General features: G+C 40.8%; 1 protein-coding gene across 1 annotated transcript in view; it reads right to left on the reverse strand.

Annotated features, from left to right (window-relative positions):
* Positions 1-22843, reverse strand: part of SMS (spermine synthase) — a 324565-nt gene that overhangs the window by 115139 nt on the left and 186583 nt on the right. Inside the window, exons 7-9 of the mRNA XM_082245818.1 lie at positions 19965-20051; positions 16343-16457; positions 15726-15805 (exon numbers count right to left, since the gene is read on the reverse strand). Coding sequence (XP_082101944.1) covers positions 15726-15805; positions 16343-16457; positions 19965-20051 — 282 coding nt within the window. The remainder of the gene's footprint in view (positions 1-15725; positions 15806-16342; positions 16458-19964; positions 20052-22843) is intronic.

The following is a 22843-nucleotide window of genomic DNA, read 5'->3' on the forward strand; positions in this document are numbered from 1 at the left end:
CTAGCTGTTTATCGAGTGATTCTCATCTGCTATCATTACATAGGACTTTTGATGGGTAGACTTTAATTTTTCAGCTTTAAAATAAACTTTATTGACTTTACTGTGTATTTAGTAATGCGAATGAGAACACTCACTTCAATGCCTTAAATACATTTCCTGTAGCTGTAGACTCTTTCCTATGATAGCCAATAGTGCACTATAGATTAGGTATCAGACTACATGTGTTGGCAATCTCAGCAATTAGCTTAAACAGAATATTATACTTGCAAGAGAAATGAACAGTAAAACACAATCACTGTGTAGTATTACTAAGCTAGAAACATAATCTATACATGTAACTAGCAAATGCAGTTTCCTTTATGTACATATACTCTGGTTACAAAACAATAAATTCTATCCAAGTACATATTCTTAGATTTAAAAAGTACCTTATATTGCTCTTAACTGCCACCAAATCTCCATATTCCTTTTTTTGCTGCTCTGATCTGACTGTTAGAGGGTGGCTACGTTCATTCTCTATGGTCCCACTGTGTATAGGAACATAGCCACCCTCTCTTGCTCGCTCCTGAGATGGACTAGGGACTATGAATTGTGGTATTTGTAGTGTGCATATAGCAGTGTACATGACTGCAACTTGTATGCACTGCTTGTTCCAAATATACAGTGTGAGGGAGGAAAGAGGTTCAGGAACTTACAGATAATGTTACAAGGTGGCAGAAAAACACAGTAGAAAACAATTTCATGATAAATAAGATAACGCAGCCTTTAAGTTGTTGATATGTGTATAGATTACTTTTTTTTAAATGGGGATAATGTTTAGTGTCACTTTTAGCATTAATGCAAGAGGTAGTGGTAGAGGGGAGCTCAACATTTTACAAGTTATCAAAATGTGGACAAAGTCATTACTTAGCCCAATTAGTTTGAATTTGACAGCTCAACAAAAAGATGGGGATCCCCCCCAGAAGAGGACATTCATCCAGGTAAGAAATCCAAGTGTAATAGGTTAATGAGAGTAGCAAATTAAAAATCCTTAGGAGTCCAAAGTCTTAACTGGTTAAAACAACATACGGCAAAGCACATCCAACACGTTTCAGGGGCCACACAATCCCCCTTCATCAGTGCTGGGCGAAATGACAATGTTAAATGGACTCAAAGTACTCCTAAGTAGACTGATCTGAAGGCAGAAAATGTTATCAACAATAGTCAATCCTAGTGTTTACAGTAGAAGTAGCAAGGTAGCTGGTGATGCTAATGGCAGATTTAAGTGCCGGGTCATACTTGTGCGATGCGGGAAGGCTGCGAATTCGCAGCCTGTTCCCGCATCGCAAACGCACATCTGGCAGTTCACACTGCCATGTGCGATACGCTGGGGGTGTCAATGAAATGTTAACGACACCCCCAGTTTGATCGCATATCGCAGTGCGATCTAACAGTTCGCACAGGATCGGATCGCACAAGTGTGAACCACTGTGTGATCCGACCCTGATGCGGCTGAAAAAATGCCTCATGTGCGACTTTTGTGCGGGTGCAGTGCGAATTTAGCCATACAAAGTGTATGGCTGAATTCGCACTGCACATCCGATCGCATGTAATGAAGGAGCAGTGCGCTCCGATATTACATGCGATCGCCGCACACGCGGAAGTGTGAACCGGCAATAAAGGGTTTAGCGCTGGCAGAAGGGGTAGAGAACTGGAAGCACAGACTGGGGGGGAGAAGTCTGTGTGCTGCTGCCACAAGAGATGACATACAATCTGTAACAAGCAAAGTAAAGACAAGAAAATGGGTTCCATTTTCTTCTCTTTATTGTGCTCAAGAAAAAAGTCAAAATACAGGTTATCTGTAAAGAACATGATAAAATATAGCTTATCTGTAAAAAACAAAGTAAATGCTTACCTCTCCCGTTGCCCGCACCATCAAAGACTGCAGTGATAGAGGAAGTCTATTTGGAATTCAACACTTCCGGGAATGTCAATCTCCTGTTGAGCTTACTGGTTCCTCCAGCCGACCACAAGGGTTGGCAGGAGGAAACCAATATGCACAGCAGGGAACAATCCAGGAGGTGTAATTTTCTGAAGAGGCTTCATTTAGAGATTCCCCTTCAACAGCAGCAGAGGCACAACATTTCTGAATGGAAAACAGGCAGATGATAGCCCCACCCCCTTTTTGTATGAATGGCAGTTCTGGCATAAAAGGACAGCCATACGCTGTCCCCTGCATTCAAGAATCCTGTGTCTTTCATAGAAACAGTAGTACAGCTTCTATGAATGGCGGTTCTGGCATAAAAGGGGAGGCATACGCTGTCCCCTCCATTCAAGGATCTGGTTTCTTTCATTGACGCTGAAGTATGGCTTCTATGGATGGTGGTTTTGATATAAAAGGGCAAGCATACACCGCCCCCTACATTCAGTGATACTGTGTCTTCATAGAAACAGTAGTACAGTTTCTATGAATGGCGGTTATGGCATAAAAGGGCAGGCATACTCTGTCCCCTCCATTCAAGGATCTGGTTTCTTTCATAGACGCTGAAGTATGGCTTCTATGGATGGTGGTTTAGAAATAAAAGGGCAAGCATACACCGCCCCCTCCATTCCGAGATCCTGTGTCTTCCATAGAAGTTGCAGTACATCTTCTATGAATGGCGTATCTGGCAGAAAAGGGCAAGCATAGTTGAGCTCTCTTGACGAGAGATCCTGATAGCCATGTAGCTGTATTAACCCCCGCCACATAGCTATTTGAGGCTGGGATGAAATATCAAATCATTATAAACAAAGGCTTTTGAAGTAGTTTCATAATGGTTTAATCTGAAGAAATAACTATTGCAAACCTTTCCAAAATGTTAGAAAATAAATTAAATATTTTGGGGATAAAATTATTGGGAGATCAAATATCAAGCACAGTTTAAATAACTCACGCAGCCTAGTGAACTGACACCACAGAATAGCAGTGAAAACAAACTGCAAGTTTTCATCAAATATGATTATTCCCCTTCCCTGTCATTACTGGGGCTCCTCTGCATTTACAAAGTGGGGGACACTGCTCCGAAATACTAGCAGAGGGAGGTTACCCTTGCCCGGCACTTTATTGTTTAAAGAGTTAGTTCACCTTTTTACAAAAAAAAAAAGTTAAGTAACATTGCACACCCTCCTTATCCCCCCTGGTCTCATGCATTGGTCTCGAGATTTGAAATACCTGCTTTTCTCCCTCTTCTTTTTGCAGCGCTTCCAGGACGGTTTAGAGCAGTGATGGCGAACCTTGGAACCCCAGATGTTTTGGAACTACATTTCCCATGATACTCATGCACTCTGCAGTGTAGTTGAGCATCATGGGAAATGTAGTTACAAAACATCTGGGGTGTCAAGGTTTGCCATCACTGTCCTATGGTAATGGCTATCAGTGCTCACACAGCTCATGCATTGGTCTAGAGATTTGAAATACCTACTTTCCCCCCTCTTCTTTTTGCAGCGCTTCCAGGACAGTTTAGAGCAGTGATGGCAAACTTTGGCACACCAGATGTTTTGGAACTACATTTCCCATGATGCTCATGCACTCTGCAGTGTAGATAACCATCATGGGAAATGTAGTTCCAAAACTTCTGGGGTGCCAAGGTTCGCCATTACTGATTTCGATCAGTCTGTCCTGAAAACACTGCAGAAAGAAGAGGGAGAACAGCAGGGATTTCACAGTTACATAGTAAGATTGAAAAGAGACACCAGTCCATCCAGTTCAACCTATGATGAGTGTGTGTGTGTGTATGTCAATAGTACATTGTATACCCCTGTATGTTGTAGTTGGTAAGATGCCCATCTAATAGTTATTTGAAACTATTGATGCTCCCTGCTGATACCACAGCTCGTTGAAGAGAATTCCACATCCTTACCGCTCTGACGGTAAAGAACCCTTTACGCAGTTTAAGGTTAAACTGCTTCTCTTTTATTTTTAGTGAATGGCCGCGTGTCTTTTTAAATTCCCTTTCACTTTCAGATCGTTTGTTCTCTATGCTTGGGTCACCAGTACGGTATTTGTACATTGATATCATATCCCCTGTCAAGAGTCTCCTCTCCAGAGAAAATAGGTTCAATGCTTGTAGTCTTTCCTCATAGCTGATGTCCTCCAGTCCCTTTATTAGCTTTGCTGACCTCCTCTTGACTCTCTCCAGTTCCAGCACATCCTTCCTGAGGACCGGTGCCCAGAACTAAACGGCATACTCAAGATATGAGCCAGACCAGAGGATTTCAAATCCTGGACTGCTGCACCAGCTGTGTTAGCACTAACAGCTCATCACTGACAGAGAAAAGTACAGCGGGGCTGAGGTGGGAACTTTATGATGTTATGCAAACAATTTAAGTGCCTGCAATTAACTTTGATATCACCCTCTTGCAGTTCCACAAGAAGCCAATCAGTTGTGTTACATTGCAGGGAGTATGCTGATAGGAAGAAAACAACGGAAAGATGAGCTCATCCACTTGCTGCTGCTTGCACTTTCCAGTAACAGGGTAGAGGTGGAGAGGAGATCGGTTTTACTAAAATTAAGCAGATAAAAATGCTAGACAGTGTGTATTGGCAGAACTGTGTAAATATCAGCACTGAATGGACAGAAATACACATTCTTTGGCAGGTAAAACCATTACCAAATATTCATCAATTATTTAGCAGTTTACCAAAACCTTGGTCACTGCATGTACATACAGTATACAACAGAGGTAATTACAACACGTTTGTGATATATATTCACTACAAACTGCATACACTTTAACCATTCAAGTCTGAAATTGCTAATGCATTTCACTACAATGTATTTTTCTCTTTTCTATATATTGATGAAAACACAATATTCGGAAAGACATTGTTAATTTCATGGTATCTGGGAAATGGTCATTTTTCACGGAGCACCAGAAGGGAAGCTATTTTTAGGCTGGAAATTCCATTTAATGACTATTTCAGTTCTGCGAGAGAACAAGTGTGCTGTCACATAAGTGTTTGACATGCCACTGTTGGTGATGGCGTGATCACCTCACTGCTCTCCACCCTGTCCCATGGAAAAGGAGAGCTGCTGTCACGAAGGAGCAGATAGAGCTCAGAATGGATGAAAGTACTGGTGTGATTGGAACTCAGCCTCCTTTCTCTTAGAACTGTAGGATTATGGTTTGCTTAAAGGACAACCATGTAGAGATTGGTATGAAGAGTCACGATGGCAATTCATGCCTTCTGAATTACAGCTGTAACCCTCTAGGTTAGCAACCTATAGTTTAACATTTCATTGCAGCTTCATGTGTCAAGCTAAAGCCGAGTTCTACTCAAAAGTGGAACTTCTGCTTTAAGTGGTCCCGACCCCCTGACATGCCACATTTGGCATGTCATTTTTTTTGGGGGGGGGGGGGGGTGGAGCGGATACCTAGTTTTGACAGGTACCCACTCCCACTTTCGCTCGGGCCGCCTCCCTCCCTATAATCTTCTGGGACCAGAAGATTGCCTGGCCAGTCACGACGCACAGCGCGACTCGCGCATGCGCACCCGGCTGTAAAGCCACAAGTTGTCACAGCCGGATACCCACACTAGGGATGCCGGGGCTGCGGGGAGAAGACAGAGAGAACCGAGGCTCGTCCCCCTCGTACACTTTTTGTAGCTGCTGACTTTTAATAAACACAAAAGCCAGTGGAATTCCGCTTTAAAGTAATTCATAACTGCAAATAAGATATGTTTTATAAATTTTAGTATTCGTGAACACACTACTATCATAGCTAACTAAACAAAATGTTGAATACCTTCAATTTCAATGCCTAATATAGCCTTCACATGACCATTCAACCTTCTGTTTGCTTATCATCGCCATAGCAGGAGGTGAAAGTGTCTGCACAGCTATGTGAATTGACCATGCCAGCTCTGATCTGCTTCTGTGCTTGGCGTCATCAGATTGCTATTGCATAAATAAAAGAATGGGGACTGGCAGGATCACTGGGTATTTCACCAATGAAGGAAAAATAAAAGCCGAAAAGTTTTGACTTACCAAAACATACATAAAAACACAAACACCTATTTTCAATGTAAGGGTCCTTTCACACGGGCGGTCCGTATGTCCGTTTTTCATCACATTCGTTTGCGGATGAAAAACAGACACAATGTATGTCTATGGGATTGCGGACGTTAGCAGATGACCATCCACTGACATCCGTTTTGTGTTCATTCCGTTCAGTTCCGTTTTTTGAGACAGAAGAGAACCCACTTTTTCTTTGTTTAAAAAAACGGAACGGACACAAAAACGGATGTCAGCGGTGTCATCCGCTGACATCTGCAATCCCATAGACATACATTATGTCCGTTTTTCATCCGCAAATGGATAGATGAAAAACGGACATACAGAACGGACCCTCCAAAAGTGCATCTGTGTCCGTTTAAAAAAAAAAAAGTCACTGAGCGGAACAAAAATACAGACCGCCCATGTGAAAAGACCCTTAAAGTGATTGGAAAGCTTTAATTTTTTTATTCATTAAATAATAAACATGTTATTCTTACCTGCTCTGTGCAGTGGTTTTTCAGAGTGGCCCCGAATTCTCCTATTCTCGGGTACCACGCTGGTGCTCCTGGCTCCTCTCTCCTGTTGGGTGCCACAACAGCAAGCAGCTTGCTATGGGGACACCCGAGCTGCCGCTCTCAGTGTCCATTCACACACAGAGCCGTGATTCAGCCCTGCCCCCTCTGTCTCCTGATTGGCTCACTGGCTGTGATTGACAGCAGCGGAGCTCCCTCTGCAGCCAATAGCCAATGAGGAGTGTGAGTCACCGGACAGTAAAGGCTCTAGTGGACATTGATGGATCTAGAGGGGCTCCAGTAAGTATTAGAGGAGACTGCTGCACACATTTTTTTTACCTTCGTGCAAAGAGGGGTGGGGGTGTTTCATGGAGCAGATTCCTCCATCCACCTCATTTGTGTACCATCTATGGGCAGCTTTAGCATAAAGTTCATTTAACTGTTGTTGCTGCAAAAATAATGTTTCTTATTGCTTTTCAGTAATTGTGACATAGGAGAAAGGGTGGCTGGTTTCAATGTGAAGCTCTGTAGGGCAAAAATGTGTGTAATGCAGGATTGTGTGTATTTGCATTTGCGCTATTTTGCCTAATAACTTTACTGCAGCTGTTATGTCACAGCTATCTCTTTTGCCAGTCATACAGAATTTCGGCCAAAACTGGTTGTTTTTGGAAAGATCATTGGTCATTCGTGCCGTTACTGAACCCAACTTTACCAACAATTTCGACCACAGTCCTGGCTAATGTTGATGGATCTGAAGCAAAAACTTTTACCATTTTAACTAAAGTATATACGTGTATGTTATAATCCAAATTAAAAGAATATCCTGTCTTGTATAATTTATATATGTTTTTTTTTTTTTTTTTTTTTAAATATCACTTTATTAAGATTTCAGAAACCAAACATACAGAAGGACAGTGTAATTAATACAACAAAAGGGTATATTTCCTCAGGGTACAGATTCTTAGTATACAGAGATTGGAGATGAGGTCCTTCTCCTAGGCTTATTCCAAAATTAATATACTTCCTTACCCTATTTCTCTCTTCTTCTCTTACAATCTTATTTTCTCCTTTCCCATTCTTTTCCCTCCTGCCTTCTTTTCTCCCTTCTTCCCCCTCTCGTCCATACCCTTATTATTACTTTATTTTTATAATATACCGTACCTCTCTACCTTTAACCTTAAGTTAGTTCCTTTTTTTCCATACTACCCTTCCCTATCCCCATTCCTACAACCAATCATCAAACAAACAAAAAAAAAAAAACCCCAGCGATGGGGGGGGTTTGAAACATATCTTATTCTGGTCAGGGATATCTATTTACTAATAACTGTTTCCCTTCTTCTGAAGTCATAAAGAGGTTCCATGCATTCCAGATTGCCTTATATTGTTCCTGTTATCAAGTTTTCCATCCTATTTATATGCTCCAATTTCCGTGCCCAGTTCGATACTGAAGGCGCTTGTATCTTCCTCCAATATAGGGGGATACATGCCTTTGCAGCATTTAGCATGAAAGGTACGACAGACTTCTCGCATTTCCTGATCGGGATCTCTGAAACATGCAGTAGGAGGAGGGCTGGATCTCCCTCAATCCTGTAGCTTGTAAATTTCTGAATTATAGAACTTACTTCCACCCAGTACATCTGTATGTCGGGGCAAGTCCATAAAATATGATAAAGTGTACCTTCCTCTTTACCGCACCTCCAACACCTATCTGATTCTCCTGGGTACCATCTATGCAATTTCCCAAGGGTCTTTATACCACCTAGTTAAGATCTTATAGTTTATTTCCTGAATTTATATGTTTTTATTGTTGTCAAACGATCATTACAAACATGGAAACGATCATTTAAACAAGTTTATTCTATCAGTTAGTGGACAATTTGCTTTCGACAGATGAATCAGTATGCAAATGGCCAAAATTCTGTACGTGTATGGTCCGCATTACTCTCTGCACACTACTGTCCCTGAGGCCTCCACCTTCTGGCAGCAGTAGATTTGTGACAGATCTATTTTCAATAGTGGCTTTATCCGTAGCAGCTCTCCCTCCTCTCCAACCTGTTTCCATACCTTCTTCCCATTGCTTGCATTGTGCTTTCCTTCCCACTCCACCTTTGTGGCTCTATATGCTCACCTAACACTGGGATTAGCAAATGGCATAGTATAAAATTTCTCATCGACTGTCATATCAACTAACATCACTGTATATAATCTGTCATCTGCTATCGCACCAAATAATCTGGCTGTGCACTGTCTGTCATACTGTATATTACACTAACCTAAAGCAGAACTAAACCCCCTTATCCTTTACAGTCAAGGAAGCTGCCATCTTCGCCTCTATTTGTACTGCAGTCGCCATTATACTGCACATGTGACCAGTCATCACACCAGTCATTTGATAGCTTGACAGTTCAGTTAAGAGCACAAGTAACTGTGAGTTAGCATTGATGGTATGCCTTAAATAAAAATGTTTTGGGAAATGGTTAAATCAATGGCTTTAGTTCCGCTTTAAGTCACTGTATCCACATTAAAGTGACTGCTCTCCCTGTTGAGAACTACTAAATGGCATGTTGTTTGATGTCCATGTATATAATGTGTTACCAACTGTCACACCTAATAAAGCCTTACAACTGTCAGAAATACTAATGACGCTGTATATAATCTGTCACTAACCAACAAAAGTATCCCAGTTTGAGCACAGGAGATCAGGCAACAGTTACCCAAGGAAAACCTCTAGGAGCTCCGCATGTTCTTATGAGAAATGTTTTTTTTTTTTTTTTTACACAAAAAACGCAGAAAACATAAAAGCAACAACCAATTGAGATTTCTTTTCCACTCATTTATTGTACTTTAAGGCCCCGTTCCCACGGCTATCCGATCAGGTCAGCTTGTCAGTTTTTCAGGTGGACCTGATCAGACACTCCATGCACCCATATGGAGCAGCGGATGTCAGCGGTGACATGTCCGCTGACACCCGCTGCTATCCGTTCCGATCCCTGAAATCCAGACGGATGGTAACCCTATTTTCTATCCGCCTGTCTGTTTTCATCTGATCTCCCATAGAGAAGAGCGGGGTTTCCGACGGGTCCGTCTCAGCACAGTGGGTGGAGACGGACCTGTCTTCCACTGTCTTGTCGATCCGCTGATCTCCGCTGCGCAAATCGGAGTCTGCCAGGCAGAAAGTCCACGTGAAAGGACCCTTATACCGTTCGTGAAGTTATATGCACACCACAGACATCTTGAGACCTCCACCGGATGCATTTTTCTTACATCTTAAGTCATTCTGTTGCCATTACAAAGGATATTATAGTTAGATTTCTTGTCCCTTAAGGCTTCCTTCTCTCTTTTCTCACCTTTGCCCACTTACTATACTTACTTTCTATAATAATCATCATTTTAAAGGTAAAAGTTATTCCATAACTCATATCTACACAAAACAGAAATGAAATATCTTGCATGAAACCTTACTATCCACAAAACTACTCCCAACCACCTATACTGACTCCAAAAATGAACCTATTCATGATCAGCCAAACATTTGCTAGTCCACATTAAATGGTTTCCTTGCAGATGCATACCGTATATATGTACATGTAATGCATATGTAACAATCAGTGCTCTGAACGTTTTTTTCTTATGTTTGAATTTTCCTAAAGTGGTTGTAAACCTTCAAATGTATCCTCTGAAGTTACTAACCTCAGATGACCAAAGGGTTTTTCTCAGCACCATGAAGCATGGGTGGGGGTCTGATGTCACACACACTGCAAAGCTAGAGCACAGAGCTCTATGAAACCTGATCTCTGAATGGAGAGAAAAAACAACCCCCCCCCCCCCCCCCCCTCCTCAGCACACAGGAAACAATGCACAGTTGAGGCTGTCAATCACAGGCTGTGTGCTGGCATTCCCTCCCCTCTCCCACTGTATCTCTTGGAGTTAGGAAAACTGGTCAGCAGTGTATCATGCAGATAGGGGAAGGAGACAGCAGAGAGAAATCACATTCAGTGCTTTGAATAGAGGTAAGCACACACTTTATAAAACAGCACAACTACAATAAGAAAATACATTTTTGGCAATGTTTTTTTTTTTCTTTTAGATTGATGAGATTTTGGACATGGATCTGTTGTTCTGTCTAGCACTGAAAATAATAAAGGCATCAGGATCCCTCTAGTCTGCCTTCCCAAATAGCTTCTGGAAAACATGGGATAGCAGGTAATGTAGCTAAACAAAACCGACCTCCTGGCTAATATAAAAGACACAAATGAATGCAGCTGTATTCATTATTATACTATTAACTTTATGTTCACACATACAAGTGCTGAATTCACATTACGATTTATGCATGAGTTTGTGTGAAAAGCATTGCAATTTGAGTGCCATTTCACCAGAGGTGCGATTTTGGCTTCTGGGTTTCCACTGATATCAATGTAAAATCACCTCTTATTGACTTCAATGCAAAAACACCTCCCACTGACTTCAATGCAAAAATGCCCCCCACTGACTTCAATGGAACATCGCCTCCCACTGACTTCAATGCAAAATCGCCTCCCAATGACTTCAATGCAAAATTGCCTTCCCTTGACTTCAATGCAAAACTACTTCTCCTTTCACTGTCCCCATTACAGCCTGGGGGAGGAACAAGACATGTAAGTGTTACGAAAAAAAACAACTCTCTTGCCCTGACAGTAGAGCTGCACGACTCTGGATAAAATTAGAATCACAATTTTTTTTTTGCTTTTTTGCTTAAAATAAAGATCACCATTCTCGGCATACCATCTTTCACATTATACAAAGAAAATTGGGCTAACTTTACTGTTTAATTAATTAAAAAAAAAAAAAAAAAAAAACTAAAGTGTTTAATTGTATTGTCATGTTTTTGCATCCCTGTTAATACATAACTGACCAGGGCAACATGTGAAGTAAGTCAGTGAGCTATTAATGCCATCCAATAAACACCATAACTGTGCTATAACCTTACCTACTTCTGACCTCTTCACTCTGATCCTGATCTGTGCATTACACACTCTTCACTCCTGCATTCTGTGTATCTTGCACTCCTAACCCCTGCATTCTGTGTATCCGGCACTCCTAACCCCTGCATTCTGTGTATCCGGCACTCCTAACCCCTGCATTCTGTGTATCTTGCACTCCTAACCCCTGCATTCTGTGTATCTTGCATTCCTAACCCCTGCACTATGTGCATTATGTGCTTCTGACCTCTGCACCCTTTGATTACAAACTCCTGATCCCTTAGTTCTGTGTATTACTTACTTCTGACCCCTGCAACCTGTGCACAGCTGTTTACTAATAAATAAGTGTATTTCAGGCTAAACTCTAGATTAACCAATAAATATATATATATATATATTTATTGGTTTATCTAGAGTTTATATATATTTTATATATATATATATATACATATATATATATATATATATATATATATATATATATATATATATATATATATAGGAGCATATATATATATATATATATATATATATATATATATATATATATATAGGAGCGGTTTTACCTGCTGAAAGATTTGTATTTCTATTCATTCCTGAGATTTACACAGCTCTGTAATACAGAACAGTCCTGTATGTCAGGTTGAGCTGCACAATTAATCGTTAAAAAAAAAAAAAAAATCGAGATCTCGTTTCAACCCCCCTCACGATCTTAATCTCAGATTTCCATGATTCATGTACCAGTGCAGAGACGTTCTCTGCTCAGAAATAAACAGTAAAGTTAGTCCAATTTTTTTGTATAATGTGAAAGATGATGTTACGCCGAGAATCGTGATCTTTATTATAAGCAAATGAATTGTGTTTCTCATTTTTTCCAAATATGGGTGCCAAAAAACAAACAAAATAAAACCTTCTGCTATGCCTAATAAATACTTCATACATTACATGCATACATACATACATGAATTTTGTAGGAAGTAAGCAAACATACCTATCTATGTGTGAAAAAAGAAAACGTAGCTATGGTGATACCACAGCAGCATTCACAGAATAACTCCCTTATAGCACATTACATTCAGCGGAAACATGTCTGTCAGTCACAGTAATTGTCGCCCTGAGCCACTAAAATTGATGAGTTAGTACATATCAAATCTGCAATTTCCTTAAAATTACTGCTTCTTTTTAAGTCTAAAAACATTCTGAAAATGTCAAAAAGCATGGTAATATTTTAAATGTAAACAATGTTCTAGGAACTTTCTGAAATCCTTTCATTAAAGATGGTTGAAAAAGCATTTAATTGATGTGAAATCCAACATGCTCAATTTATAGAAACTATGCACACAGGCATGCAATCATAGAATACATTAAGGTACCAATATGTTGTATTATCCTGCCCCCTAGTGGACATGTGTAAAACTGTACTAGTGGCTGCCAATAGACACAAGATAAAAACAAAACAATGCAATTCCTTTTGCTGTACTTATTTTAAGATAATCAAACAAAAAAGCAAAAATGTGTCAATGTTTGCATAATTAGCCCCCCCCCCCCCTGCCAAAAATAAATACATAAAAAAAACACTTTTTGCTGCAAATGAATTTATTGGTTCTGCCAGCTTTACTGAATCTAGAAATGTCTGCCCCATCTTTTTTCTAAAGTTTACAGTAGGTCTCTATACGGCAGTCATGGAGGGAAGTGTAACTCATCAGCGTCTCCATTAAACAAACACACATGTGCAAAGAGCAATATAGATGGCCAAAACGCAGTAATACATAACTTTTCTATTTCATACCTCCCAAGCCCACTGTGGTGCATTAACGCGCATTACGTCTTACATTAGCACTGAATTAAGGCAGTGTACAGGGTAGTGCTTTATTGCATGTTTCAGTAAGCTAGGGTGCAATTCAAACGGTATGGTATCACCTCACACCAATGTACGTAACATGAGCTGCTACATGTTGCAGTAACATGCACATTACCGCAGCTAACTTCTGTGAATTGGCCCTAAGCCTTTTTAAGGTGAATTTCACTTATCTGAGTGAATGAGGTTAAACAAAGTGAAAATTCACTTTGCAAAAAATATCCAACCACAAGCAGGAAAATGAAATAAAAAAACAACAACATTTTTACTTGACTGGAAGATTGAAGACAGCACAGCTTAACTTTATTCCATATCCTACCAAATGAGTTTTCTCTATGCAAAGTCAACTTTTATTTGGCTTGGAGTATGAAGGTGAAATTGCGATGACTTCAATCACTTAATCGTGTGCAAGCATTGGATATTCCTTGCAAATGTTGCAGGGTGACAATTCACATTTAAAGTGAAAATTCTCTGCACCATTAGTAAATCAGGGTCACTATATCACCTTTAAAGTGGTAGCAAACCGCCACTGGACACTTGTTCCTACAGGTAAGCCTAAAATAAGGCTTTAGAAGATATTTAGTGTCTTTGCAGCTGGTGACGTCACCAGCACTTGCGCTCTGAAGGAATGGCATACTCTCCAGAGGCCAGAGCCCGCGAACCTGGAAGGAAGACCGAGAGAAGATGGAAGCCCTATCAGCGATGACAGCACATCTCTGGAGGGCTTTGTTTCAAAGCAAGTCTTTCATAATGTGCTAGTATGTGGAACATACTAGCACACAATGCTTTTTCCTTGCAGGGAGATGATTTTTTTATTTGTTTTTTTTTGCAAATTTACTACCCTTTAATCAATACCAGTGCTACTTGATTCAATATCTATCTTCTTGCTTTATATAACATGATACAATTTAATTCACAAAATGTAATTTAGCAAGAGATTAGAAAATCTACAAAACAATTATATGCATTCTATAGACTTTAATCTAAACTAGCCTGACAACTGGGGAGGCTGTATAGTTTTAGGCGAGATATTGTTTTACTCTGCTCTGCTTTCTGATTGCCATGGAAACAATGCAACCATCTTTCATTTTATGCCATGCATAGAATGTGCAGCATTTGCTTGTCATGGAATTATGGCACTCAAATTACTGTCTTCTACTATTCATTATTTCTATTTAATCGATGATCTCCCAGTTTGTATTCTCTTTAATGTACAGATAGCACAATTGTTACCATGGTTACAGTGCATTATCTCACATTTTTCGACATTCAGACTCATCAGGCATTCCCTGCACACATCATTTTGTCCAAGCCCTGCTGCAGTGTGCTGCTGCCCTGCCCAGCCTCTACGAAGCTTAGCTCACATTTTCTAGAAAGAAAACAATGCACTGTAGGTGTTCAACCATTTGTACTTCAGTTGTCACTTGTCCAATAATGCATGTTAAACAATTAAAGGAAATTTAACAAATCCACCCTTGTTATTTACCTGTCATATAAAAAGTCTAATCTTAATAGAAAATCTGGTATGGGCACCTCACCAGAGCTGTAGTACAGTATACACAAAATCAGACATCTGCTAGATAGGTCGAACAACTGTGAGCAAAGTGAAGCAACTAATAATAACCAATCAAGATTCATCTCTCAGTGACCTACAATTATTGTACGTCTAGGTCAGGAAAAAGAAAAAAAAAACATATGTAGTTTGTCTCTGCAAGACATGCACACTTCCCCATGTTATTTTCTCATTAAATACTTTGCAAGTACCGAAAAATACTCGATGATCTGCAAGAAATGTACTGTTGTGGGGTGGCAACACAGCATTGTTGTGTCCTGTTGATTCTGCACAGTTGATTTTTGCTTAACTACTTAGATGCATCCCTTACTCTGTTCTACACACCAATTGATCTGCAGTTCCAAGATAAGAACTAAGAGGGCTAATTAGGCTCCTTGAGATAACACAGAGAGCAAGCACAGGCCAATGAACAGGTCTGAATTACTGACATGATTAACAGATATTTTTTCTACTATACACCGTGCTTGATTCCCCCATCGACACAGAGAGTGTTGGTGGGTGAAAACCCTCCCACGCATTCACTCAGCGGGGGAAAGCAGTCCCAGTTGGGAGAAAACACAGTGATTATTGCTAGCAGCTATAGCCGCTGACAATAATCACATGAAAAATCCAACAGGCTGGTTGTACCCAAGTTGATTGATCAGCTTGTGTATCAGCCTGCCCATACATGGTTCGATTTTTGGCCGGTCCCTGCTGAACTAGCCGAGATTCGAAACGTCTATGCCTGTCTTCAGTTACTGCACCAGTCCACATTACCATAGCTGTCTGCATTGCACTATTATAGGTGGACAACTTAAGCTCGTTTACCTGAGTGAAGTATTTTCCATCTTGTTTCAAGACTTTCACGGAAAGGTCCAAAATCAAACGTAGAAATTCCCAAGTAGAATCTAGATTAAAAAAAAAATAAAAAAATAATAGTAAAAATGTAACCATGCCTATAATTAGCTTTGATCATACATAGGTTTAGAGCGACAAGCAACACCTTTTCGTAATCTATGGTGCTCTACAAATATTGCATTAGTTGTATAAGATACCAAAGTGTTCATTCTACAAAAAGGTAGCCACAAGTGTCAGGAACCATCATTTACTTTTATTCAAACAGAAGATGCTTGCACAATTTTGCCTTTCATAACGAACAAGTTTAAAAGGAAAACATGTGAAACAGCTTCTAAGAAAATGCTTCCTTTTATCGTCCTGGACTGCAGGTGAGATATCTCAGCACAGTAGGCATAATGATGAAGCGAAGCTAAAAAGACCAGCTTGACTTTTATCATTAAAAAAAGTTCAGATGTGATACTTTCAATCTTGAAACAAATGGACATATTTTTAAAAAGGTGGACCATCTTTACCCTTTGACTTGCAATGTCACATATTCAAAGTGTCTACAGCTTATCATAGAAAATGATGCAACATATCTTAATTACCTTCTTCTGGAGATGTGGAAATGGGGACTGCGGTGAGATCATTAATCACATAATCAAACATTCGCCCTTCTTTGGCATACATCTTCAACACTGGGATACAGTCTTCAACCAAAATCTGTGAAAATGACATAAACCAATGTGGTTATATACAGTCTTTTAAAACTGAGAGCTTAGTTGACTGAAACTGGGGCTGAGAAAGAGAGAGGTCAATGGAAGATTACAATATGATTTTAAGCTAGTGTCTATGTTTATAGGTAAGTTCACCTTTTGTAACAGGTTACACCCCCCCCCCCCCCCCAGCTGTCAAAATTAGAAAAAAAAAACACGGCCATGTGGGGTTCCACCTGCCCAGCCAAGTCACTCATTCACAGTGTTCTGTGAATGGAAAACTACAAGTCCCGACAGCCTTATCAGCTATCATCTTGTAGTTCTCCATGAACTACCATGGTGCTGTAAACGCTGTGGTAGTTCCTGGATTCTTCCTGTCAGGAAGAATCTGCTTGCTTGCGGGTATGAGGTACGAGTGAGCAGACAGATACATCTGCTGATCGCTGGTGCAATGCTTTACAGGCTCTTACAACCAAAAAATATTAAATGCACATTTTTTACCTGCAAAAAGATATGAATTTATTATTCTTTTTGTATAAAGGTGAACTTATCCATAATGGGCAGGGTTGATTGAAACACATTAAAGAACAACTCTACTTTTGTTGCAAAAAAAAAAAAAAAAAATCCCCTCTGGGTGATCAATGTAAATTGCAGGGATTTTAGCAATCTTTATTGCAGATTCCTACCTGTTTTTCCATTGAAAACTTGTGTCTTTTGGGCACTGTTTCTGAATGGGAGTGACTAATTCATTTTATTCAACTGGTGCACTTACAGGGTTCTGATAAGAAAGGTTTCAGTGTCTGCATCCCTTTAGAAGTGATAAACCTTTTGGAAGCATCTCACCAAAAATGACTTTTTGTTGCAGGGGATACCTAAAACTTGACTTGTATCTTAGTGCAGAGTCAATCACACAAGCAGGACATGACATTTCTGGGGGCGTTTCATATGCCAAATATGGACAGAACTCCTCCTAATTGCCATATAACTTTTAATTTTACAGAAAAGTACAGTTGAAATGTAGAATAACATTCAATTTTAATGTGGCTTGTGTAGCAATTGTATTTGCTATAATCTTTTTTTTTTATTTGCTAGGTTTCTTCCACAAGTGGAGTTACCCTTTAAGCATAGTTACAATTTTTCTTGTTTTGTATTGTATGAATATTGATGAAGTGGACATGTTAGAGTGTGCTGGTGATTTGTCACATGTGTTATGGACCAGAGGAGAGGTGTAGCTGAGTATCACTACCGTGTAGCCTGCCCTGTTGTAGCTGATAGCAGTGAGCTGCTCTTGTATTACATATTGATGTCGTCAGGTGAGACGTTTAGGTAGAGATGTTCCCAAAATGCCAGAATACCAGCAAAATGCAGGGAAGAGATTAGCCTGTTGCCCTACAGCGAAGTATGGTGAGAAAAAGAAAGCCTTGGAAAACTGGCTTCATTCGTATTATGAACATTTATGAATTATGTACATTTTTAAAAGCTGTTGTGTTAACTTCAATTTTATAGGCTTGGCTTTTGGCCCACACAGCCATTTTTAATGAATGTGCACTCTTTTTGACTTAGAGGTAGACTGCATAATAATATAGTTTTCTCTGCTTTGTTTATGGTTTATAGCAGGGGTGGGGAACCTTTTTTCTACCAAGGGCCATTTGGATTTTTGTAAGATCATTCGGGGGCCGTACAAAATCTTGCATAAATGTAATAGGCATTGCTTTGCGGCAAAAAAACGCTGTAAAAAATTGCGTGACTTTGAGGTCACAAAAGTGTGAAAGGGGCCATCATTAATCAAGGTATAGTGTGCCCCCTTTCAATGCAGACTGACCACAGCGTGCCCCCTTTCAATGCAGACTGACCACAGCATGCCACCCTTTCAATGCAGACTGACCACAGCGTGCCCCCCTTTCAATGCAGACTGACCACAGCGTGCCCCCCTTTCAATGCAGACTGACCACAGCGTGCCCCCTTTCAATGCAGACGGACCACTGCGTGCCCCCCTTTCAATGCAGACTGACCACAGCGTGCCCCATTTCAATGCAGACTGACCACTGCGTGCCCCCTTTCAATGCAGACTGACCAAAGCGTGCCCCCCTTTCAATGCAGACTGACCAAAGCGTGCCCCCCTTTCAATGCAGACTGACCACAGCGTGCCCCCTTTCAATGCAGACTGACCACAGCATGCCCCCTTTCAATGCAGACTGACCACTGCGTGCCCCCTTTCAATGCAGACTGACCACAGCGTGCCCCCCTTTCAATGCAGACTGACCACTGCGTGCCCCCTTTCAATGCAGACTGACCACAGCGTGCCCCCTTTCAATGCAGACTGACCACAGTGTGCCCCCTTTCAATGCAGACTGACCACTGCGTGCCCCCTTTCAATGCAGACTGACCACAGCGTGCCCCCCTTTCAATGCAGACTGACCACTGCGTGCCCCCTTTCAATGCAGACTGACCACTGCGTGTCCCCTTTCAATGCAGACTGACCACTGCATGTCCGCTTTCAATGCAGACCGACCACTGCGTGTCCCCTTTCAATGCAGATTGACCACTGCGTGCCCCCTTTCAATGCAGACTGACCACAGTGACCAGTATGAGAGAGTGAGAGTGATAACACCAGATTTAACACACCTGCTCCCCGTTAACACCTCAGACCTTGTAACACTAATGAGTAACATGGCACAGGGGAGGGAAAATGGTTAATTGGGCCAAATTTGGGCATTTTCAGTTAGGAGCGTACTCACTTTTGTTGCCAGCGGTTTAGACATTAATGGCTGTGTGTTGAGTTATTTTGAGGAGACAGCAAATTTACACTGTTATACAAGCTGTACACACTACTTTACATTGTAGCAAAGTGTCATTTCTTCAGTGTTGTAACATGAAAAGATATAATAAATATTTACAAAAATGAGAGGATGTACTCACTTTTGTGAGATACTGTGAATGTATATATATATATATATATATATATATATATATATAGTGTTTCTAACCTACTTTACCAGTTTTGGGGAGTTTGTAAAAGGCAGGGCGGCTTTTTTAAAGGTCTTTGGGGGTCTGACTGAGGAAGAAGAAGTTAATAAGCTTCCTCCCTAGTTCTCCAGGAATTTTCTCTTCTCTCCCCAATTCTCCACCTCTGGGCTAAATTCTGACGGAGATGGCACCTTTATAAACTGGCCATTTCCATTTCGGTCAAAGACAGATTCTCTGTGTGCTGAAATGATTAGCGGTAACTGATCATCTCCATTTCATAAACCACTAATGATGTAAGATGAGCTGCAACCTTAGGATTGCAGCTCATCTCGGTTTCATAAACGGACACCATAAAGAGGAGTCGTAGTTTGAGTAAGTTTTTGGCATGAAAAAAGTTAGGAAATTAGCATATTTACCATTAAACTCAAAAAAAAAAAAAAAAGAAACTGTATAAATATATACTAGATTAGGCCTGCTTAGGTTATCGCATGTCTTCAAATTACAAAAACGTACACGATTTAAAAAAGCAGCATAAAAGAATACGTACCTCATAGCAGTCACCTTTAAGATTGTCTAACACATCACCACATGTTTTTCGCATATGTTTTCTACATCCATCGATCACCATTTGGTCTATGTTTGAAAGATGTTAAGGTCTGATTATTTGTTTGTGACACATGACAGTGTAATAGGAAAGCTTGACAGGCCTGCTGCAATAGTGATGTAATTTATGTCGTGCTTCACAGATACAGCCGAGTGTGGGAATCAGATCTTGGCTGAATAACAAGGAGCAGCACTTTCACTGACTCAATCACTAAATCTGTCACCCAAAGCTCTTCTCTCCCGATTTGAGTAGTGAGGAGGAGAAAACCTCAAGTCACTTTTACTTATAAGATATACCATGAATAATGCCCATTATAGTTAATATTGTTCCACAACAGTTAAATATTCAACATGTTCAATTTCTGAAATGTCAGAAATTTGTATTTGCACAAATTAAAATTAAAAAAGTAAACTAAAGGACATGAACAGTTAAAGGGGGATAGGAGTCGGAGAGTGTGATGTCACTGCCATGCCTCTACACCTCATCCAATCAGGGAATACCTTGTGTTCAATGAGATAAACACAAGGAACTTTGTGAATGGTAGCTGTACTGAGCAAGTGACCCCTTGTTTCAATATGTACAAGGTCAGCTGCTTAACACAGGACTCGGAAGACTGCACTGATTACTGTAATAGTGCCAACTACTACAGCGATTCTCTGCTTTCACAGGAATATGCATACTTGTGTAGCACCCTCCTAGGTAGGTGCTAGAGAGTGAGTATAGTTTTGGCTCTGTCTGCCTATCATAGGAGCAGCAGGCAAATTCTATATTGCTTTCTGCTTAACAGAGAGGAGGATCTGTGAGTTAGGTCTACTCATGGTGCTCAGTGTGTAATTCATCTGGTCTAGGGGAGTGTTTCACACTGGTCCAATAGGGAGGCATATTGGACAGTGGAGAAAACCTGACCAATGGGCACACAGGCTTTGATACAGCCCCAGTGATTGGCACAGGCTGCTGTCTTGGTGCATTGTGGGACGTGGTATAAAAGCCAGGAGCACATGTGCTCGGGGTCTTTGGCTGATGAGTAGAGTCCAGAAAGGAGGGTGGCGGCTGCCTCCTCTTCTGCAGCAGTTGGTGTATGGTCACAAGCAGTCGGCCTGGTGAGCCAGAAGGAAGGAGCTGAGCCCAGAGGTCCAGGAGAACTGACCAGATGGATTGAGACACTGGAGAACCTGGAAAAACAGTATCGCGAGTACAGGGGATTCTGTCTAAGGGCCTGACCAGGAAAGGGGTGACCCCGGAGTAGAGTAGTCAAAGGACGGGTGTCAGCTGGTGGAGTGAAAGGGGGTGCTAGGCGAGTACCCTGAACATAGTGTGCAACCAAGTCTTTTGTTCAGAGACTCAGTATCTACAATTCATCTAGTGGCAAGGTGAAATTTGCAGCCTGGCTGCATCTCCCCAGGACTGTGAATAGTTCACGTTCTGGAGTATCTCACTCTATCCCTTCTCCCATCCCTATTTATAATAAAACAACAAAAACAACCAAAGCCCCTAGACTGTACATTGACTGAGCTGGAAAAGTAAAGTGTTAAGTTCTGCATGCAGTTGCTAACGGTAACCCAGGGGGTTCCAAAAAGTGAACAATCTAGCAGTCCTCAAGGGGGCAGTGCTACACTTGCATTTGTCCAACTCCATATCTGGAGTTCAGCTTTAAAAGTTTGATTCAAATAAATAATTTTGCCCATGCCCCACCACAATTGTGTAAGATAATATGGGCATATATGGTAATGCAGTCTATATAAGCGCTATGGACTTGTAAAAGGCATATGACCATGCAACTCAATATGTTCTTTGGGAAGTGATGCAAAAGCATAGAGTTATGATGGTTATTTTGTGCGTTATCTGGTCTCTGCAAGCCAAGAGACTTTTCATCACATACCAGGCATTTAGCCCAAGGGTCCCCAAACTTTTCGGTATGAGGGCCACATCATAAATTTTAAAAATATTTGCAGGCCAAAAAACATTTTTTTGATAAAAATTTGTAAGTGAAGATTAAATGAATGAATAACTTTTAGTTGGATATTTTTTGTAAAACATTGTGAAAGCATTGTGTGCCAAAAGTTACTTCCTTAGCAAGGGCCTGATCAGTATAGGCGAGAGCAGGGGACATGACCTACAAAACATCTTACACTATGAATACTATGCATTCCAATATGTTGCAGCCAGAGTGGAGTGCACATTATGCTAGAAGCTCCCCAACATTTCATCAGGCAAATGAATACACAGATCTCTTACCTGTGATAACATAGGCTATGTGATAATGTGTACCATGCCATGGCTCCACTCTATGCAGAAACTGCAGTGCAAACACAGACTCGATCAGGCTTCTCCCATCTCCTGATCATGTCACTAGGAAGGCCCCCCATGTCTAGAAATTCTGCCTTCAGCTTGGGTTCATGTGATCCTTAGGGCATTCCTTTTGTGTTACAGACAGAGTGTATGGTACAAAGCAACTGTACTGTATCAGAGTGAATGACAATGCAACCTGTGTGAGTGACGGTGACAAAGACTGGGACATGCCGCAGCAGCAGTGCTCATTGGCTAAGGACTGGTGGAAGCATTGAGAGGCAGTACAAATGTAAATATATAGGAAAAATTGTGTCCTGTATGCAATCAATAGAGGATGCAGCTTTTTAGCTTCAAAACAAGGGATGATCCCAGATTATAAGGGATAGGTGACAACCATAGCTGTGGGCTGGATTAACATTTTGTAGTGGGCCACAGCTTGGAGACCTCTATTTTCCTAGCTATGTAGTCCATAGTCAAAGCCATTAAAGGGGTTTCATTTATGTGATTTTCGGACTAAACGAACAAGGTTGCAA

The sequence above is a fragment of the Pelophylax lessonae genome (genome assembly GCF_965119305.1).
Source record: "Pelophylax lessonae genome assembly, chromosome: 2".
In the NCBI taxonomy this organism is placed as follows: domain Eukaryota; kingdom Metazoa; phylum Chordata; class Amphibia; order Anura; family Ranidae; genus Pelophylax; species Pelophylax lessonae.